The 20,892-nt window shown below is 36.3% G+C and overlaps 1 protein-coding gene across 1 annotated transcript; it reads right to left on the reverse strand.

Annotated features, from left to right (window-relative positions):
- Positions 1-387: 387 nt before the first annotated feature.
- MS4A5 (membrane spanning 4-domains A5) lies at positions 388-19,550 on the reverse strand. Its single transcript, XM_021685242.1, has 5 exons — positions 19,335-19,550; positions 15,501-15,629; positions 13,151-13,207; positions 12,023-12,175; positions 388-483 (listed from the first exon to the last, which is right to left on the reverse strand). The coding sequence occupies exons 1-5, from the start codon at positions 19,485-19,487 to the stop codon at positions 388-390; spliced, it is 588 nt and encodes a 195-aa protein (XP_021540917.1). The 5' UTR covers positions 19,488-19,550.
- Positions 19,551-20,892: the final 1,342 nt, after the last annotated feature.

The following is a 20,892-nucleotide window of genomic DNA, read 5'->3' on the forward strand; positions in this document are numbered from 1 at the left end:
CCACTAGGTAGAATCTCTTAGAGAAATCATCAGGAGATATGATAGACCAGGTCACTCCACACCGTGGGCTTTGGTTCATTTCTCTGTTTGTACAGTGGCAACACTGCATTGCTGTCCTTCGGTTCAGTGCATGCATGACTAACAGAGGAGTGGCACCAAGATGACCATGTGATTTGGGGAGAGGAAGAGATGGCATTGCAAAGAGGCAGGATGTGTTTTATCAGCCAAAAGTGTTCCCAGACCCCACTCTCTTAAGTCACTTCCCTTTGCTTCCGACAGTTGCCAGTCTTAAGATTCTATGTTCCTTCTGGCTTTTTCTCACAAACATAATTCACTTCTTGATGATATTATAACACGTCTTTATTCCCACGGTGATATTCAGCACCATTAGTCACAACAATAAAAGGGTCTCCTCATAACTGAGAAAGACAGAGAGATGAATAATTCAATAATGCTGAAGGCCATCAACATAATCAAAATTCCCTGTAACAGAAGAAGAAGAAAAAAAGAATCACGGTATTAGCACAATAATGGTTTTTCTGATGACAGTGAGGTAGCAATGCCCATTTAAGAAAATCTCTCCCACATGTCTCAAGTGTATTGGATGCTTAGGAAGTAAAATAGTGGAGGATCACGAGAGCATACAGCTGTTTCAGCACAGGACAGCACATTATTTTCTTAGAGAAAGTCATACAAAACAATCCACATTCTATATCATATGCAGAAATGTTCCATTTCATAAATATATACAATACAAAGAAATAATGTGAAAAAGTGGTCTGTTGAAGGAGAAAGAAAGGTTAAGAAATAGGAAAAAAAAATAGAAGCGGAAATAGAAAAGGAAAGAAAAAGAGGGTAAGAACCCTAAAGGCACAGACAAAAGAGGAACGTGTAGAAAAACACACACAGAAAAGAAGCATAGGTGAATAGTACCGTCTTCTGTTCTTTTTATCACTGCTAGAGACCATTTTCAAATGCTTTGTAGCTTGGCAACAGAGAGCATGAATAGGATACACACCTTGTTAGGAACCCAGAGGCTGGACATACAAGTGTTTTGCCGGTGAAAGTTTGTGAAGGTCATATGGTTAACATTCTGTTCTGCAACTGTATCTTTCTACATGTTTTGAGTATAGGTTAAAATATTGTTTATTTTAGAGTCACATGGTTTTTAATGGCCACATAATAATATCTCATGGTAGAGTTGCCATAATTCATTTATTCTTTAGTGACAGGAAATAATTTATTTACTTTTCCTCCTCTTCTGTTGTGTTTATTCATTTTTTTTTTTTTTTAGATTTTATTTATTTATTTGACAGAGAGAGAGATAGTGAGAGCAGGAACACAAGCAGGGAGAGTGGGAGAGGGAGAAGCAGCTTTCCGCCCAGAAGGAGCCCCATGCGGGGCTCCATCCCAGGACCCTGGGATCATGACCTGAGCCAAAGGCAGACGCTTAATGACTGAGCCACCCAGGCGCCCCATGTTTGTTCATTCTTAATGCTCTGAATAATGCTGCAATAAGCATTCTTGTACACATGCCCTTATATGTAGGTGTTTAATTGCTATGGAGATAGCTACCTGGATATCTTTCATGTAAATGAATGCCTCCTTCCTTTCTGAAATGGTAGTAACATTTCAGATTTCTGCCATCAATACACAGGAACATCCTTTCCACCATTTCCCTACCTGTGATAATTTTTATAACTTTTATTTTTGCCAATCTAATAAATGTATCTTAGTCCACTATTAATTTAATTGGCATTTCCCTGACTACTAGTGAATTCGAACATCACTCTGAGTATATTTGGCCACCACATTTGCATTTTTGTAAATTCCCTCCTCATAATCTTGTCCATTTTTTAAATTGTGTTCTTGACTTTTTGTTAGTTATATTCATTCTTTGTATGTAAAAGCACTGAAACTGCTGTTATCTGCTTTAAAAATATTTTCCACTTCTTTTACCATGCCAGATTTTATATTTAAGTATATATGTATTTTACCCTTTTTTGATTTCCAGATCAACATGTATCACCCCAGTAAGTTCACTTGTGTCCCTTCCCAGTCAATCCCCCCTACCCCAGCCAGAGGCAACCACTGTTCTGATTACTAACACCATTTAATAACTTTGCCTGTTCATTTTTGTATCTGAATTTGTTTGTTCAGTCTAATGGACTGAGATTCATCCATGCTGTTGCATGTATCAGTAGTCTGTTTTCTTTCTTGTTGCTAAGTAGTTTTCTGTTGTTTGAATAACCAGTTTCTCTAGCCACTCTGTTGTTGATAGACATTTGGATTGTTTCTAGTTTTTAACTGTTATGAATAGGTTTTCTGTGAACATTCTTGTATATATTGCTAAGACATAAAATAGGCCTTGTTAATTTTGATAAAAACTACCAAATAGTTTTCCAATGTGGCTGAGCCATTTTACATTCCCACCAAAAATGTATAAGAATTCCATGTGCTTTGCATTCCTGCGAACATTTTCTTTTGCCAGTCCTTTTCATTAAAGTCATTCTGCTGTGCATACAAACATTGTGATTTTGAATTTGCATTCCTCTGGTAACTAATAATGTTGAGCACGTTTTTACATGCTTACTGGCTGTTGGCAGATCTTTTACTGTGAAGTACTTGTTCAAGTCCTACTCATTTTTTTTTTGGTCTTTTTATTATTAATATTCAGGTGTGCTTGATATATTCTGGATATGGGTCTTTAGTCAGATATATGCATTGAGGAGATTATCTCCCATTCTGTGCCTTGCCTTTTTTTTTTTAACTTGAGATATAATTGACATATAACATTGTGTGTGTGCATTGTTTGCACAAGGCGTGCAGTGTGTTGATTTGAAGCATTTATATGTTGCAATATGATTACCATTGTGGCATTAGATAACACCTCTCTCATGTCACATAATTATCATTTCACTTTTTGTAATGGGAACAATTTAAGATCTAATCTCTTTGCAACATTGAAGTATATAATACAGTATTGCTAACAATAAGCACAATGCTGTGCATTAGATCTCCAGAACTTTTTCATCTTCTAATTGGAAGTTTGTACTCTTTGGCAAACATCAGTCCAAATTCTCTGCCCCACAGCCTCTGGTAACCACCGTTCCACTCTGTTTTTATGAATGTGGCTTTTTTAAGATTCCACATGTAAGTGATATTGTACAGTATTTGTTTTCCTCCATCTAGTCAGATGGAGATCTCATTTAGCACAATATCTTCAAAGTCCTTTCACGTTGTTGCAAATGGTAGGATTTCCTTCTTTCTTGGCACTGAATAATATTCCATTGTGAATGTACCACATATACATCCATTGGTGGATGCTTAGCTTGTTTCCATGTTTTGGCTATTGTGAATGTTGCTGCAATGAATGTGAAAATGTCCATATCTTTTTGAGTTAGTGTTTGCTTTCTGATAAATACTCAGAAGTAGAATTGCTGGATTGTATAGTAGTTTTAACTTCTGAGGACCCTCCATGTTGTTTTCCATAGTGGTTGCGCAAGTGCACTTGCATTCCCACCATTAGTGCACAAGGGTTCCATTTCCTCCACATCCTCACCAACACTTGTTATTTCTTGTCTTTTTGATAATAACCTTCTAACAGATGTGAAGTGATATTTCACTGTGGTTGTGATTTGCATTTTCCTGATGGCTCATGATACTGAACATCTTTTCATGTACCTGTTAGCCATCTGTTATGTCTTCTTTAGAAAAACGTCTCTTCAGATCCTCTGCCCATTTTTTATTTTTATTTTTTTGCTATTGAGTTGTACAAATTCTTTATATATTTTGCTTATTAGATATGTGATTTGTAAATTTTTTTCCTATCCCATAGGCTGCATTTTCATTTTATTGGTGGTTTCCTTTGTTGTGCAGAAGCTTTTTAGTTTGATGTAGCCCCACTTGTTTATTTTGCTTTTTTTGCTTTTGCTTTGGGTGTCAAATCCAAAAAATCATTGCCAGGATGGATATCAAGTAGTTTACTTCCTGTGTTTTCTTCTAGGAGTTTTATGGTTTTAGGTCTTACATTCAAGTCCTTAATCTGTTTTGAATTGATTTTTGTGTATGGTGTAAGATAGTCGTCTACTTTCATTTCTTTGTGTGTAGCTGTTTAATTTTCCTAATACCATTTATTGAAGAGACTGTCCTTTCCCTGTCATATATTCTTGGCTCCTTTGTTGTAAATTAATTGACCATATGTGCATGGGCTTATTTCTGGGCTCTCTATTCATTCCACCAATCTGTGTGTCTATTTGTATACTCATACCATGCTGTTTTGATAACTCTAGCTTTGTAGTATAGTTTGAAATCAGGAAATGTGATGGCTTCAGCTTTGTTTTTCTTTCTTTCTCAAGATTGCTGTTGCTATTTGGGGTCTTTTGTGGTTCCATAAAATTTTAGGACTATTTTCTATTTCTAAGAAAAATGCCATTGGCGTTTTGATGGGGATTGCATTAAATCTGTATACTGCTTTGGGTAGTAGTATGGACATTTTAACAATATTAATTCTTCCAATCCATGAACAGGGGATATCTTCCCATTTATTTGTGTCTTCAATTTCTTTCGTCAATGTCTTAAAGTTTTCAGTGTACAGATCTTTCACATCCTTGATTAAATTTATTCCTAAATATGTTATCTTTTTTGATGTGATTGTTTTCGTGATTTCTTTCTCAGAGCTCGTTATTAGTGTATAGAAATGCAACTGAAACTGATTTTTGTATATTGGTTTTTGTATCCTGCAATCTTATTGAATTTATTTTATTCTAATAGTTTTTTGGTGGAGTCTTTAGGGTTTTCTAGGTATATGCCCTCTGCAGACAGATATTTTTACTTCTGCCTTTCTGATTTTGATGCTTTTTCTTTGTTCTCTTCTCTTCCCTTCCCGTCTATTTTTCTTTCTTTCTTCCCCCAGTTGCTCTGGCCAGGACTTCTTGTACTTTGTTGAATAGAAATTACGAGACTAGGCATCTTTGTCTTGTTCCTGATTTTAGAGGAAAAGTTTTGGCTTTTCACTGTTTAGTATCATGTTAGCTCTGGGCTTGTCATATATGGCCTTTATTATGTTGAGGTGTGCTCCTTTATCTCAGTGTGTTGAGAATTTAAATTTTTTCATGTTGAATTTTGTTAGAGTCTTTTTCTGCATCGATTGAGATGGTCATATGATTTTCATCCTTCATTGTGTTAATGTGGTATATCACATTTATTGATTTGTGTATGTTGAACCATCCTTGCATCCCTGGAATAAATACCACTTGATAATAGTGTAGGGGACTTTTAATATACTATTGAATTCAGTTTGCTAACAATGTATTGAGGATTTTTGCATATATGTTCATCAGGGATATTGGCTTGAAATTTCTTTTCTTGTAGCGTAGTTGTCTGGTTTTGGTGTGGGTAATCCTGGGCTTATAAAATGAATTTGGATCCTTCTTTTCTATTTTTTTGAAGAGCTTAAGGATTGGTGTTAATTCTTCTTTAAATTTCTAGTAGAATTCACCAGTGAAGCCATCTGGTCTGGACTTTCCTCTTTGGGGAGGTTTTTGATTACTGATTCAGTATTCTTACTAGTAATTACTGTGTTCAGGATTAATTTGCCAATACCAATTGTTTTCAGGTTTGTTAGTCTGATATCTTTACTTCAACTTAACTTTTAAAGAACATTTTCACTGAACACTGAATTCTGGATTAGCAGTATTTTATTTCGGCAGTTTAAAATGTCATTCCAGTGTTTTCTGGCCTCTGTCAGGCCTCCAAATGAAAAGTCAGTTGGAAGTTTACCTTTGTTCCTTTGAATGTAATGTATTCACCTCTGCCCCCACCCCCAGCTTCTTTTTAGGTTTTGCTCTTTATACATTATTTTCCCTCAGAAATTTAAGTATCATGTGCTTTATGTACTTTTCCTTGTATTTTCCTGTTTGTGGTTCATGTCTTGTCTTTGATTCCTTTACAAAATCATCAGCCATTCTCTCTGTGAGCATCGTTCTGTGCTGCATTTTCATTTTCTCTCTTGTGGTTCTTCAGTTGTATATAGGGCACCTTTTTTTCTGTTCTGCTCCATATGTCCCTTATGTTTGTTCTTTCTAATATTTTATATCACTTTCTTCTCTTTGGGCATTAGACTTCATATTTTATACTGATTCTCTTCCTGTGCCCTTCTGAAGTGTCTAATATGCTGTTTGCCCCATCTACTGAGTGCTTAGTTGCGGTTCTATAAATTCCAATGACTTCTTTCTAATGGGTCTCAGTGTCCCATAATATTCTCCAACTCATTCTCTTCTCTCTTGGATATAACAGCCATGTTTACCGTCAAGTTTGTATCTGATGACCCTACCATTCTGTGTCACCACTGAGGTGGTTTCAATCATTGATTATTTTTTTTAAAGATTTATTTATTTATCTAAGTGAGAGAGAGAGAGTGGGGGAAAGGGCTGAGAGAGAGGGAGAGAGAGAGAATCCTAAAGCAGACTCCCCACTGAGCACAGAGCCTGACCTGGGCCTCGATCCCAGGATCCTGAGATCATGACTTGAGCCAAAATCAAGAGTCAGACACTTAACCAACTGAGCTACCCAGATGCCCTGATTATTTTGTTTTTATTTTTTAGATGTTCAGTCCTATCTTCTGGTATGACTAATTTGTTTTGTTTTGTTTTACACTTAATAACAAATGTAGTATGCAAAAAATGGTAGAAATTCTAAATTATGTTATCTTCCTCTAGGGATGAATTAATTTTCTTCCATCAGACAGATTAGGAGAAGGTTACCATGATCAAAATAATTCAAGGATGAATTTCAGTTTTGTGAGGCTGGTCTGTTTCCTTTGTCCTTAATTCTAGGGTGTAGTCTTTCTTCAGAAGTGAAATTTTGGAGTGTTTACCAGACTCCACTACTCCTCTTGGTGGACTCTGAACAATGTGTGTGTGTCTGCGTACTGCATGACTGCTGAAATCTCTTCTTGGCCTTTTAGCCTCTTAGCTTCTTATCAACTTGGCTCCTGAGCTTTGCATCCTACACATCTTAGGTGTCAGCAAATAACTTGTGGAGAAAAGTGATGGAGAATTTTGGGTTTAGTTCATTCAACGTGTACAAATCTCACAGGATCCTTGTACTTTAAATCCTGGCTGCCATGGTTTCTTTCATGTATATTCAAACATTTGGAAGTTTTTTGTTATTTTAATAAGCTCTTAATAAAAATGGTTTTCACTAGAGAGATGCTCTGATATAAATTACTCTGTCATAACCAGAAAAAAAGGATTTGTATACTTTACTAGTATTTTCAGTAAACCAATCATTGGCTGTTTTGATCCTTTCTGATGTGTGCATGATTTTTGTTTTGTTTTGTTTTCACTAATTTCTTCTCTTGTCATTATATATTAATTCCTTTCTTCTTCTTTCTTTGGACTAATTTTCTCTCCTTTAATCCCTGAGATTAATATTTGGGCCATTATTTTTCAAAGTTTCATGTTTTATAGTATCTACATTTCCAAGCTATGAATTGCCTTAAAAGTATTGCTTTACCTTCGCCCTCAAGTTTTTGAGCTTTCATTTCAGAACATCTTTGGATTCATATTATGATTTCTTTCCTGATCCAATAATTACTTTGAAACCTACTGCTTAATATCCAGCCACACAGGTTAAAATTATTTTTATCATTGCTTATTGTTTTATTGCATAGGTCATACACTAGGACTTCAACCTTTGGTATTAATCTGGAATTGTCATATTTACCAATATATAGTCATCTTTTGTTGGTATGTGTTACAAAATTGTGTATTCTTTGTTGTTGGATATAATAGACTAAATATATCTATTAGTTCTAGTTTTTTACTTTTGATGATACCATTAGGTGTTCAAACATATCAAAGTCTAAAAGTTCTTCAAACCTTCATGCTCTTCTCAGAGAAAACTCAGGTCCTTAGCAAACACAACTAACAAAAACACCATTTGCTCCCTTCTCTACTTATATGTTAATGCTGACTGGTATTTTAAATACTTTATTTTTAATCTCAATATATATTATTATTACTGCATTACACAAGCAGTATTCACTTGTATTTGTCCACACGTTTATCACATTCTTTATTCTTCAGTCCTTCTTGCATCTCATTGTGCTATCGTTTTCTATTTGGAGTTCATTCTTTATTCCTTTAATTCTGGTCTGCAGGAGGCAAGCTCAGTTATTCTGTATCTCTAAAAATTCTTCATTTCACTTCATTCTTGTAAGATTTTTTTCTTCTCCTTTTTCTGTTTCAAGTTTTTATTTAAATTCTAGTTAGTTAACATATAGTGTAATATTGGTTTCAGTAGTAGAATTCAGTGATTCATCACTTACATATAACACCCAGTGCTCATCACAAGTGCCCTCCTTAATGCCCATCACACACCTAGCTCATCCCCTGCCCACCTCCTTCCAGCAACCATCAGTTTTTTCTCTATAGTTAGGAGTCTCTTTCCTAGATTGACTCTCTCTTTATTTACCCCCCTTTGTTCATCTGTTTTGTTTCTTACACTCCACATATGAGTGAAATCATATGGTATTTGTCTTTCTTTGACTTATTTCACTTAGCATAGTACACTCTAGCTTCCGCCACGTCATTGCAAATGACAAGATTTCATTCTTTTTTATGGCTGAGTAATATTCCATTGTGTATGTATGTATGTATGTATGTATGTATATCACAGTAATGGGTAGTGAGTGATAGGTTATTGGTTGACAGTTATTTTTTTCAGAATACTGAAGATATTGTTCAGTCTTTTGGCTTTTATTGTTGCTTTTGAGAGGTTAGATATCAGTCCAGTTCCTTCTACTTTTTCTTTTTGGTAATTTTCATAGTTTTTAGTTTTTGTTTTAGTTAAGATTACTGAGAATTGATAATGAAACAAAACCATGATTTGAAAAATAACTGTACTTTGACTCAGCAAATTGATAAAGTATCAAAGCATGATATACAAGACCAAATATCTAAGTTCAAGTTTTTAACATAAGATGTCTCAGAGCTTTATGTTCAAAATAGGGCCACAGAGAGATGTTTTAATGGTAATTCCATGTGAATTCATGTTTTCCAAAAATTAGACCATTGGCTGTCTCTACAACTGGTCTAGTTTGCAAATCTAACCAGTTCCTTTCCAGACTACTGTTACTCTCCCCCCAAATTACCTTATGACTCCTCCAGCTGATGAAATCCTATAAATGCCCTTTTCTGTTTCCCCCTATTGTGTCTAGAAGACCCATGCTCTCCCTTGATTAGCAAATTTAATAAATTCAGCTTTTAACTGTCATTGATTTTCCTGGTGGTCTTTGAAGGTGCTAGACAGTCACAGAGTCCCCAGAGAGGTCTTGTCAGACCCCTCACTATTACGGTTCTGGTCCTTTGACTCACTTAGTGGCTATTCCACTGGCTGTCTGTGAGCAACCCTGTCCAGGGTTTGCACATCTATGTTGATGAGGCGATCTAGCACTTTTTATTGGGTAGGGTTTATTTTATTTGTCCTGGGAGTCAGGTTTCCCATGACTTTTTCATTACCCCTTCACATCTGTTCTTGTTTTCTTTTCCCTTGATGGGGTAGGGGTGAAGAAAAAGATGGTCTGCCAAAGCTTTGCCACTAACCGTCCTGTCTGTCTATCTGCCTCTTATCTATATTTTTGTGTATCTATAAGAATAAATCCTAGGAAAAGAGTTATGTCTTGTTAGCCAGCCACCAGGACTAATAAGTAACATGTCTCTTTGACCAATATCCTTTCTAGGACCAATTATCTTGGATTACTCATTAAAATCTTTTAAGAACCTTCTCTAGTCTTATCTATATGTAGGAAATTGGCTGTAGGAGAGACTCTTCTTCACATATTCCATCTGTCGGAGGCTGCTGATTTCTTGAGTCAGCAGGCAGGGGTGGATTTTCCAAGGCCTTCACTATCCCTATTTTCTTCTTACTTCCTGGTAATCATTGACTAAATTCTCAGAAATTAATTCTGTATTATATCTCAGTGAATGATTTGACTTTCATTCTGAAAACTCTGATTATATAATAAATTTGTCAGTTTTTTCCACTAACAGATGTGGACTACTTTTCCTTGCCAGCCATCTAATTAATCATTCTTTGTGACCTTAGGCAGGTGACTGGTTATTTTGGAAATATCATCAGGGAAAGAGTACACTTGAGTCTTGTTGGATAAGATCTTACTAAAATCACCACCACCACCACCTCCACTACCGCACTTATTATAGACGTTAAGCTATAATCCTCTAGAAACTTTACAAAAGCAAATGGTCTAAAAGATAGGACAGCTAATACACAGGTGGCCCAAGCTCCTCAGAATTAGGGACTAGACTGCTTCCACTCAAGGTGACTGGAACAAAACTACCCTCCCTCAAAATGACTGATGCCATTGATGGTGTTGGGCTTATACTCTTGGCTATTTTATCTCCTCTATGCTAATTCAAGGTTCTAGATTATTGGTAGACAACTCTACTAACACAGCACCACCAAGACAGCCTTTTTTGAAAATCAGTATTGTCATGTTCCTTCATTCACTCATGCTGACAATAAGGGACAAACCCCTGAAACTGATCCAAGAAGGAATAGGAAATCTAAATAAACTGATAACAGGTAATTTAAGAAAACTTTCCACAAAAAAAAAAAAAAAAGGGGTTAGCCCAGACCTAGGAGACTTTACCAGTGAAGTCTTCCAGATGTGTATGGAAAATTCAACATAATTTTTCTCAAAATTTACCAGAAAGTATAAATGGAAGCAGTATTTTCCAACTCATTCTATAATGCCAGTATTAACCAGACACAAAAACCAAAGACATCACAAGAAAAGATGAGTATAGGCCAAGATCCCTTATAAATAAAGGTGTAAACATCTTTAACAAAGTATCAGAAAATTGAATCCAGCAACATTTAAAAAGAATTATACAGCATGACTGAGTGGGATTTATCCCAGGATAAATTTATTTTTATTTAAGATAAAAAAGTGGTGGGTATTAAGGAGGGCACATACTGCATGGAGCACACTGGGTGTTATATGCAAACAATGAATCATGGAACACTACATCAAAAACTAATGATGTAATGTATGGTGATTAACATAACATAATAAAATTAAGAAAAACTAATAATGTACTGTATGGTGATTAACATAACATAATAAAAAAAATAAAAAAGTCAATCACTGCAATGCACCATAACAATAGAATAAAGGACAAAAACCACATGATCATCTCAGTTGATACAGAAAAAGCATTTCACTAAATTCAACACACATGGTAAATATGTTCAGCAAACTAGGAAGAGAAGAAACTTCTTCAGCTTGATCAAATCCATCTAAAAAACCCTCAGCCGACATCATACTTAATGGTGAAAGACAAGATGTTTTCCTTCTAAGTACAGGAAAAAGATGAGGAAAGAGATCTACTCTTGCAACTGTGATATTTTACTTCTATGAAGACTCCCTTTTCCTTAGGTGACTGATTACTTTCCAGCTTTCTTGACAAATTTTGACGGGTCTTGTTGACTAATTTTTCTTTCCATGTAGATTTACATCTTTTCCATTCCCTTAAACTAATAATAGTGGTATTTTGGAAAGAGCAGAAATAAATGCCTGTTTTCAATATATACCATGTTTTATCAGAAGTCCAGTCTGAATATTAAAGCCAAAACCAAAACCATAAAAATATTCCACTTAAGATTCTAATATATATCTGGGACTATGAATCACTACCATACTGCTATACCTGCATTTTTCTTCCTATATCACTCTACCTTTTATATTATACTCATTGGTATATATGCTTTATCTTCACTACTCATCTGTGAATTCCTCAAGTTGGGGGTTATAATGTGTTTATTTTCTATTCCACAATGCCTGGTGTAACCTATCAGATATTATGATTTCTATAAATGTTTGTAAATAAAAGAAATACATGTGTCCACAACATTATTTGGATTTTGCTGATTAGATGCTAATCAATCTTTATGATTACACCCATTACTCCTAGCCATAAAAATGCAGTATACTTACAGTGAATAGGGTAGCAATGGCCTGACACTGACTAATTGTTTCAGCATAGCCACAAAAGAAGTGTTGATCTAGAATGAGACCAAATGTGAGGAGAATGATTCCAGCTATTGCTGCCAGGGCACTAAGAGAATTCATTATTCGGCTTAACTTCACCTGAAAGAGATGAAAGACCATAACACTGAGTCTACAGACAAAAAGCAGTGGTGGGGGAGACTGGAGGGAGAGTTTTAGTCACAGCATTGCAATGCCACAAAGCAGCTGTGTGATCATATATGAGACACTTCATCCCTTTGGGCTTCAGGCACTCAGCTAGAGAATGAGGGAATCCAGTGAACTTTTAATAACCCTTCTATCCCCCACAGTCTGTACCTAATAAGTTAACTCGCATTTAGTTGGGGGAGACGGGGGCACACTGGACAAAAGGGGTACTTAGGCATAGCCACATTGCCCTGCACTTTGATGCCTGGTAAAAGTCATGACCTACTTGCATTTTTGTTTTATGGCTCTTCTTAACTAAACATTGTATTTCTTTGCAATTTTTATTCCTTCCTAAAACTTCAAACCTACAGGAGAAGTCCTGTGTTGGAAATAATTTATTGGCTTGTTAATTAATATCTCACATTTTTGATTCTTTGAGAAAAGTAAAAATATTATAATTTATCTGTGAGTTAGACTTTTGCATTCATTAACACTGTATTACTTATTTTGAACTTCTGCTTATAAGGTTTATTTTATTTTATTTATTTATTTTTTAATTAGGTTGTCTTCACAGTGTGCCTATCCTGTGAGCCAAACTAGTGCCTTTCAAAGTGTCTGGCATGACAGAAAGAATGAATGAATGAGTTACTGGAATGCTGAGACCCATTTTACCATTTTGTTTAGGAACTTGGCTTTTATTCTATGCCTCAGTGTTTTCATATATAAAATAAGAAACTGGATGACCTAGAAAACTCTTCTGGCACTGCTGTTTTATGATTCTATGGACAAAAGACCAGTGACATTGGTTGGTATCAGTACTTGACAGTTTGTGGAATTATAGTGGGTTAATGATTTTCCAAATTCACTTTCAAGGTTAAAATCATTATTTCAAAGTTATAAATTTTTAGTGAAGGGTAAGATGTAACTCACCAGAATTTCTGTGGTTTTTCTTTCCAATGCAACTAGGAACGCTCCAGAATTAATGAACTATTAAAAAGAATAAATATTTTAGTGATGGGCTTGCTTAACTGATGTTAAAGAGTTCTCAGAGAATAGACTTCTATGTGTTTCATTCACATGTCTTCCTTCCTAATTCACACGATCCTCAGAGCAGTGAGCAGGGTGAGGTGCCTGATAAGGTAGTCCACAAATGAGTAGTGGACAAAATACTGAACTAGAAATTAGCTTTAGCCTTAACTATCTATTTGAACATGACTTTTTTTTTTTTTCTTTTAGCTTCACTGGGCTTTAGTTTTCTCATCTACCTTCCTTTTATAACTATTGTGGAATGAGCTTTGGTATCATGCCACACTGGTGTCAAATCAGTTCACAACCAATAAAATCAGATTCTGTCATTCTTATAAGGCACATCCTTCATACCCATTTGCAATCCAGCATGTTCTGCCAGCTAATGTGCTGGGAATTCTGAAAAAAAATCCCAAGAATTTTCATGGAGGTGAGTCATATGTAGGAGCATCATCTAGTAGAAACTCCAAATCGGACTACAGCACATGCATTTTTAAGTTTCCAGTCCCACTGCCTTGTATTTCTTCAGCCTCATCTCTTCACCCTCACTCTCACAGGATAGAAAGTGTTCTCCCATACCTTGGGCCTTTTGTTCATGGTTCTCCCTTGGCATGCAGCAAGATATCCCTAGCCCTTATGCCCAACCATTCCCCACTCTCTACCATTCCTTCCACCATTCCTCTCTAGGTGCTCTCATCCTGCTTAACCACCCATCCTTTAAAACTCAGCCAAGCTGGAGTGTCTCTGGGCATCTTCCCCTCCTTTTTGTAGGTACCTTTTCTATAGAGGCAGTTCCTATGTCTGTCACCACTCACCACACCATATGGTGATGATCTGACTCTCTATTTGAGAGACCTTGAGACCAAGAACTGCCTTTTTCCTAATTCCCACACACCATCCATTCTCTGGCACTAAACTAGGTGCTAAAATAATGTTTATTGAATGTAATTATGTAAATGCCTCTGTGTAGCTCAAAGGTACATCTAAGAAGCTTTCCCTGTTTCTTTACTTTTCTAAGGAGTAAACTGATCTTTCATCTCTCCTTACACAAGCACTGTGATATCATTTATCACATTACCTTGAAATGACCTCTTTACATGTTTTCTTTCTTGCTAAACTGAGAGCCCTTTGAAGGAAGGGCTCATGTATTATTATTTTTGTTTATTTTTTCCCCAGTTTTATTGAGATGTAATTAACATATAGTACTGTATAAGTTTAGGGCATATGCATAATGATTTGACTTATATATATTGTGAAATGATTATAATAATTTTACTTCACGTCAATTATTTCATATAGATACAACCCCCCACCAAAAAAAAGGAAAAAGAAAAAGAGGAGAAAAATAATATTTTTCTTTGTGATGAGACTCTCTTAAAAAATTTCATGTATATCATACAACAGTGTTAATTGAAATCATCCTGTTATACGTTGTATCCCTAGTACTTATTTATCTTATTACTGGAAGCTTATACCTTTTGACCACCACCCTCCATCCCAGGATCTCTCTCCTCACTCTCTGCCCCTGGTAACCTTAAATCTGAGCTCTTTATCTATGAATTTTTTGAAGTTCTAAATATCAGTGAGATCATGCAGTATTTGTCTTTCCCTGTCTGACTTATTTCACTTAACATAATGCCCTTACGGTCTAACCATGTTGTTGCAAGTGGCAGGATTTCCTTGTTTTTTTATGGCCTGTATATATATATACACACTTCTTTATCATCCATTCATCTGTTGATGGACACTTAGGTTGTTTACATGTCTTGACTTCTGTGACTAATGCTATGGACATGGAGCTGCAGATATATTTGTGACATAGGGTTTTCATTTCCTTTGGATATATTCCCAGAAGTGGAATTGCTAGATCATATATGGTCATTTTATTTTTAATTTTTTGAGGAAACTTCATACTGTCTTTCATAGTGAGGGTCCATGTATTGTTAACCTTTCGATCCTCATTGCCTTCCACTATGTATCTGGCTTATAATGGATAGCAACTCATTTTGAATGAATGAATGGACAAATGACATCAAGACCCAAGGACATATTCCCAAAGGAACTTCAGGACCCAAAGATGGAATGTCAGCAACTCTGATGAATTAATGGGGAAATAATTTCAATAAAGTTGATTTTTATTTTATCTTTACAAAGCATATCCTACAACTGAATGCAGCTCATTTTAAGGGAATTAAGAATTCCCTAGTATCCCTGTTGTCATGGCTTCAAATTGAACTCAATTGACTATACTCACCAAAACTGAGCTCCAGAATGGATATCCTGAAACAAATATAAAGGGGAACCGTGGGTATGGATTTTCAAGGGTGAAAAGGAAAACAACTCCAAAAGAAAAGTTCATCACTCCAAACAGGATCTGCATAGCCTATAAATAGAGTAAAAAGTCATGGTAAGGAAAAAGCAAAATGGTAGGTTTCCTTTCCAAAAATATACATGATCTTCTTTTGGTTAAAAGGATTTGGTGATTACCTTCTTTTATAAATAGGGGAAGGATAGTAGAAACCCCTTATGATGCTCCCAGGTGTTTTTTTGATCCCTTTATCTGATATTTGGTAACAGGTAAAATGATCTAAATCAGTGCTCTGGAAAATGTAGCCCATGGATTGGCAACATTAGGATCACCTGAGAATTAGAGATGCAGACTCTCAGGCCCTATATCCTATATCCTATACTTACTGAATAGAATCTCCAGGTTAGACCATGTCAAACTTTCCAAGCAGCGGGGAAATGAAAATCAAAACCACAAAGTGATAGGACCTCACATCTGTTAAAATGGCTAACATCAAAAAAACAAGATAGCAGATGCTGGTGAGGATGTGGTGCACTGTTGGTAGGGATGTATCACTATGGAAAACAGTATGGAGATTCCTTAAAAAATAAAAAATAAAACAAATAATGAAAAAAAATTAAAGCAGTGGTTTAACGATTGCTAGGGAAGATTGGTGAGAATGATGTAAAGAATGGAAGGTGTACCATGTGTGAGTGTTTGTTCTCTGCCCTCTTACTCTCCATCTACCTTCTCTGAGTCCTTTCTTTCACTCCCATAGCAACTATGACCTTTAAGTAGGTGAATTGTGAAGGACATCCTTTTCCTCAAGTCCAAGTCCATTTGAGTAAGTTCAACTCAATAGCCACTATCCATTCATCTAAACTATTAAAATTGTTTTCTAACTGGCTTTTCTGCACCAGCTTCCTTTTTCTCTATTCTAGTGTTCTGTCAGTGCTGAAGTAAGATCGCAAAACAGAACCAATCTGGTTACTCTTCTCAATTTGTTTGAAACAAAGCTCCCAAATCTGGTGGTCATCAAATTCAGAGAAGTGTTTACAAAATACAGATTTCAAACCCCCCCCCCCCACACTCCCTCAAAATTGATATTCGATAGTTCTGGAACAAGGCCTGGGGACTTGGTATACACATTTTATAAAGCTCCTTAGGTGATTTGTTGATTTCACAGATTGGAAACTACTTGTCAATATTGTAAAGTCTAAGTAGGGATGGGTATAAGATTCTTGGCAATTAGGTCTCCAAATTACCTTCCTGGTTGTTTCCTTTTCTCCCCAAAATATTATTTTTCACATTTTAAAAAAATGTTGGTAAAATATCTATAACAAAATTTACAGTACATACTTACCATTTTATTTAAATTAATAGGCTTTATTTTTATTTTTTATTTTTTTTAAAGATTTTATTTATTTATTTGACAGAGAGAGAGAGCACAAGCAGGGGGAGCTGCAGAGGGAGAGGGAGAAGCAGGCTCCCCACTAAGCAGGGAGCACGATGCGGGGCTGGATCCCAGGATGCTGGGATCATGACCTGAGCTGAAGGCCGAGGCTTAACCAAATGAGCCACTCAGGTGTGCCTAGGCTTTATTTTTTAAAAGCAGTTTTAGGTTCACAGCAAAATTGAGTGAAAAGTACAAAGTTCCCATCTATTTCCTGTTTCCCTCCCCTATTGCTTCCCCCACTATCAATATCCCATATCAATGTGGTATATTTGTTACAATTGAACCGACACTGACACATCATTGGCAGCCAGAATCCATAGTTTACATTAGGCTTCGCTGTTGCTGTTGTACATTCTGTGGGTTTTGACAAATGTGTAATGACATGTATCCACGATTATAGTATTGTGCAGAATAGTTTTCCTGCTCTAAATATCCTCTGTCCTCCACCTATTCATCCCTCCCTCTCTGCTCCATCCCTTGGCAACCACTGATCTTTCTGTCTCCATTTTTTGGCTTTTCCAGAATGTCACATAGTTGGAATGATACAGTTTGTTGTCTTTACGGGCTGGCTTCTTTCACTTAGAAATGCATATTTTAGTTTCCTTCATGTATCTTCATGGCATGATGGCTTATTTATTTTGAGCACTGAATAACATTCCCTTGTATGGACATACTGCAGTGTATTTATCCATCCTGATTTTTCTTATTTCTTTTTTTTTTGTTTGTCTTTTAATCCCCTTAAATATTTCGAGTCTAATGTGCTTCCTCCCAGCTCTTTCGTCATTCCCAAACTATGCTACCATGAGTTCTTTGTTCATGGTGCTTTCTCTATCTAGAATATTCTGCTCTCCTCCTCCCCTTTCATATCTACTTATTAAAATTCCATCACTTCTTTAGTGTTCAGACTAATGCCAGAATTGCCATAACGTTGTCCCATTGCTTTTAGATAGAAGTAACTGTTCCCTCTCTGGGTTCCCCTGCCTCTCACACCCAACCATTTATGGCTCTTATTAGATGCTACTGTGAAACGTGGTATTTAATATTGTTATTTTTTTCTTTCTAAATTGTGTATTCTCTCCTCAATGAGAGAAACTAGGTTGTATTTATTTCTGTAACCCCATAGTGTCTAACATAGTTTTTTGCACATAGTTCATTCCATATTTGTTAAAGTAATTTGAACGCTTTAGCAGAAGTTTCAGTACCATTATATTTGAATAGATGCTAAAGCAGTTTAGACTGATGGCCCTTTTCTGCATGTCAGTGGGCCATTTTTCTCTACTTTGTTTTTTTTTCCTGGGGGGAAAAAAGTCAATTTCTTTCTATTTTCCACTCTGGAAGGCTTGGGGTTGAAATGACAAATATTTTATAAGATATAGACACTATCACAGCCTTAAACATACTGAATCACATTTTCTGAAAGGAGATTGGTAAATAAAAAATAATTAATAGTCATGAAATGGATAAGTGGGTGGAGAGATGAGCATTTACAGTATTAAGGGGATTTTCTGCAAAAGCCCCACATATAAAAATACCATACAGTATTGTGAAACTGAATTCTGAGTCTTGATTGGGAAAATGTAAAACTGTCGAACTCAGTAACCCAGAATATAAAATCTGATCTATTGATGTCTACCTGATTTTCTCTTTCTTTTCTCTGAACTTAACTATGAAAAAACTCCTAGGTAGCGAGTTTGGAGATTTTTACTTTAACTGCAATCTTCAAGAGCCCAGGGATTTTGGCTTATTCATTTTATATCTTCCTCTCCATAGAACCTTTTACATAATTGGTTTAGAAATGTGACATATACTTCCTGAACTGGATGGAAATAAAAGTTGGAATTAGCTCCTACCTTGAAACATTGTGTCACCAGACATTTCTTTCCCTCTTCTTCTCCCCCACCCCCTATCTTAGTTCAGCTTCTATTGCAAAGTTATAGAATCTGTAACATCCTGCTGGGGGTGGTTGATTAAGCCCATGGTTCATAGACTGGGTGGCTTATAAAAAACAGGAATTTATTTCTCATGATTCTGTAGGCTGAAAGTTTGAGATCAGGGTGCCAGCATGGTTGGGTTCTGGTGTAGACCCCTTCTGGGTTGCAGACCGCCAACTTCTCTTTTGTAACTTCACATGGTGGAAAGAGAGCTAGCTACCTCTCTGACCTCTTCTTATAAGGGCACTAATCCCATTCATGAGGGCTTTACCATCATGAAGTAATTACTCCCAAAAAGCCCCACCTCCAAACACCATTACACTGGCATTATGGTTTCAACTATGAATTGTGGGGAGCACAAACCATCCGTAACACACCCTCAATAGAATATACATTGGGGCAAATCTGACTTACCCCTAAGATTTTCATTTTTGTAGCAAGTAATTTTGGAAAAGGGCCGCTTGTATCATAGGTTGTGGCTGTAAGGTCTGCTGACTGCAAGTCAGGAACATTGATATCTGGGGGAAATACCAGAAACACAGGATTGTGTGCAGTGTTTGAATCCATGATGGTGCAGTTGATATTTTGAAATGAAAAAATGTTCTTGATGGTACTTAAGTCTAGACCATGTTCTTCTTCCGTACCAAGGCTGTCTGGAGCACTGGCATTGTTGTGCTTTGTCTTGGAATTATAGAACCTAGAGTCACAGAGTCATGGAATCTCAGGATTGAGATCTCAAGGTTAGTGAGTAAAATACCCAGGACTGGAGGTCAGAGGACTTGCCCAGTAGTCCTAGTTCAGTCAGGAACTCACTGTGACCTTGGGCAAGTCACATCCCCTCTCTTGGTTTCAGATTCCATATATGTACATTGATCAGGCTGGGCTAGATGATCTGTGAAGACATTTTAGTTCCCAAATAAATGAGTATTGCGAATACTTATTCTAGTTCTCCGTCTTCAGGAGGTAGGGGACAAAAGCTCTCAGGCCCTCAGAATTAATTAATAATCCACTTCTTGAAGTAGACATAGTGTCTGTTTAGCCTATCACTTTTGTTTTTGCCACCTGATTTTATTAACTTTAGCTGTGAACAAACCACCTCAAAACTTAGTGGCTTCAAACAACCAGCATTTGATTTTGCTCAGAATTCTGTGGGTCACGTGGGTGGTTCTACCGGTCTGGTCAAGCTCCGCTCTTGTGTGCCAAGTTTTCTCTGCATCTGTGGTCAGTTGGTGGAGTGGCCAAAGCTAGATGATTTAGCATGGCCTCAGTCACATATCTGGCAGTTGGTAGGCTCTTGGTTCTTCTCTAACTCAGAAATGTTTTTTAAACTTCTGCTGAATCATGTATGCTAATCTCTCATTGACCTACGCAAATTGCAGAGACAACCCATATTCGAGGATAAGGAAACACTCCATACCTTCACGGGAAGATCTATACTGTCATATTGCAAGGACATGGATGAAGGGAAGAGAAGAACTTGTATTCATTTACACACTCTACCTTGTCATTCTCTGGTGTTTCCTAATAAGATCAGGTCTTCCTAAATTAAAAAATCCTGATGAGACAGCCTCTAGCCACTTGCCAGTTAGAACATATTAAAGGACCAACCTTACCTTCCAGCATTCAGTTTTTCATGAACGTAGAATCCTAATGGTGATCTTCCCTTATGAAAATCCTTTGCTATTGGGTTAGTGTTCTCTGAGTTAAGCAAACTCTATGCCAATATACTTTATAATACCATTTCATCCTTATTTACTCATGTTTTAGCTTTCCTCTGAACCTTTTCCAGTTCCTCTTTCTCTTTCTCTTTTTCCCTAAGCATGATGACTAGAACAATGTTTTAATAGCCATCAGACAAATGGTAGAAAGAGTACTTGAAGTTTTTATTATGCTTCAATTCATGCAAGCTAATTCTGGAGATGCAGTTCTTTTTTTTTTTTTTTTTTTTTTTTTTTAAAAATTTTTTTTTTTT

This window comes from Neomonachus schauinslandi, chromosome 11 (genome assembly GCF_002201575.2).
Source record: "Neomonachus schauinslandi chromosome 11, ASM220157v2, whole genome shotgun sequence".
NCBI classification, from domain to species: domain Eukaryota; kingdom Metazoa; phylum Chordata; class Mammalia; order Carnivora; family Phocidae; genus Neomonachus; species Neomonachus schauinslandi.

Excerpts from the sequence above, each read along its gene's own strand:
- MS4A5 (XM_021685242.1), bottom strand. The coding sequence starts at position 19,487 with ATGGATTCAAACACTGCACACAATCCTGTGTTTCTGGTATTTCCCCCA. Across the intron at positions 12,176-13,150 it reads GAAAAACCACAGAAATTCTG|GTGAAGTTAAGCCGAATAAT; the intron begins GTGAGTTACATC and ends CATCTCTTTCAG. Across the intron at positions 484-12,022 it reads CCATTGCTACCCTATTCACT|GGAATTTTGATTATGTTGAT; the intron begins GTAAGTATACTG and ends CTTCTGTTACAG.